The 788-nt window shown below is 71.1% G+C and overlaps 1 protein-coding gene across 1 annotated transcript in view; it reads right to left on the bottom strand.

The window, feature by feature from the left end:
* Positions 1–477: 477 nt before the first annotated feature.
* LOC104832852 (histone H2A type 2-C-like) overlaps positions 478–788 on the bottom strand; it is a 1,459-nt gene continuing 1,148 nt past the window's right edge. Inside the window, exon 2 of the mRNA XM_010569232.1 lies at positions 478–788. Within this exon, the coding sequence (XP_010567534.1) occupies positions 569–788 (220 nt within the window). The 3' untranslated portion in view covers positions 478–568.

Here is a 788-nt window from a genome sequence, read left to right as displayed (position 1 = left end):
CCCGGCTCCGTCTCGCCGAGTTCTCTAGTGCAGGGCGGCGCATCCTTCGCGTCCTCCTGCCCGAAGCGGGGAAAGGGCCGTGACCACACCGGCTTCACGTCGGGCGGCGAAGCGGGGAAGGGAGCTCGAGCTCCCGCGCGGAGGGGTGGGGGGGGCTGGCGGCCTCCCACAGGAGCCGGGCCCCGCCCCGGCGGCGAGCGGGTTAAGCGCCCTCGCTTCTTTGAAGAGCCCGCGCGGGCGGCGATTGGCTCCGGGCGATTCCGCGCTCGCTCGGCAGAGCAGCGCGATCGAGCCTCCGCCCGCTAGCCGCTGCGGGGCCCGCGAGCGACACGATGGCTTCCCGGCCGCGCCTGAGCTCGGCGGCTCATAACTGGGGCCGGGGACCACAAAGGGGAGCCGCGCCCCACGCCCCCTTGGAACGAGCCGACCCTCCCCTGAGGAACGCACGCACGCCGTTCCCCGGCCCGCCGCGCAGCAGCATCTCCAGCTCCTTCGCGAGGCTGTGGGTGGCTCTGAAAAGAGCCTTTGGGTTTCGCTTCTGTGCTCGGGGCGCTCCTCCCGGCCCGGTTCACTTGCTCTTGGCCTTGTGACTCTCGGTCTTCTTGGGCAGCAGCACGGCCTGGATGTTGGGCAGCACCCCGCCCTGCGCGATGGTCACCTTGCCCAGCAGCTTGTTGAGCTCCTCGTCGTTGCGGATGGCCAGCTGCAGGTGCCGGGGGATGATGCGCGTCTTCTTGTTGTCGCGGGCCGCGTTGCCCGCCAGCTCCAGGATCTCGGCCGTCAGGTAC

The sequence above is a fragment of the Haliaeetus leucocephalus genome, unplaced genomic scaffold, assembly GCF_000737465.1.
Source record: "Haliaeetus leucocephalus isolate CR32 unplaced genomic scaffold, Haliaeetus_leucocephalus-4.0 Scaffold264, whole genome shotgun sequence".
Classification (NCBI taxonomy): domain Eukaryota; kingdom Metazoa; phylum Chordata; class Aves; order Accipitriformes; family Accipitridae; genus Haliaeetus; species Haliaeetus leucocephalus.
Note: the sequence above shows the minus strand (reverse complement) of the source record. Positions and strands in the feature narration are given on the sequence as shown.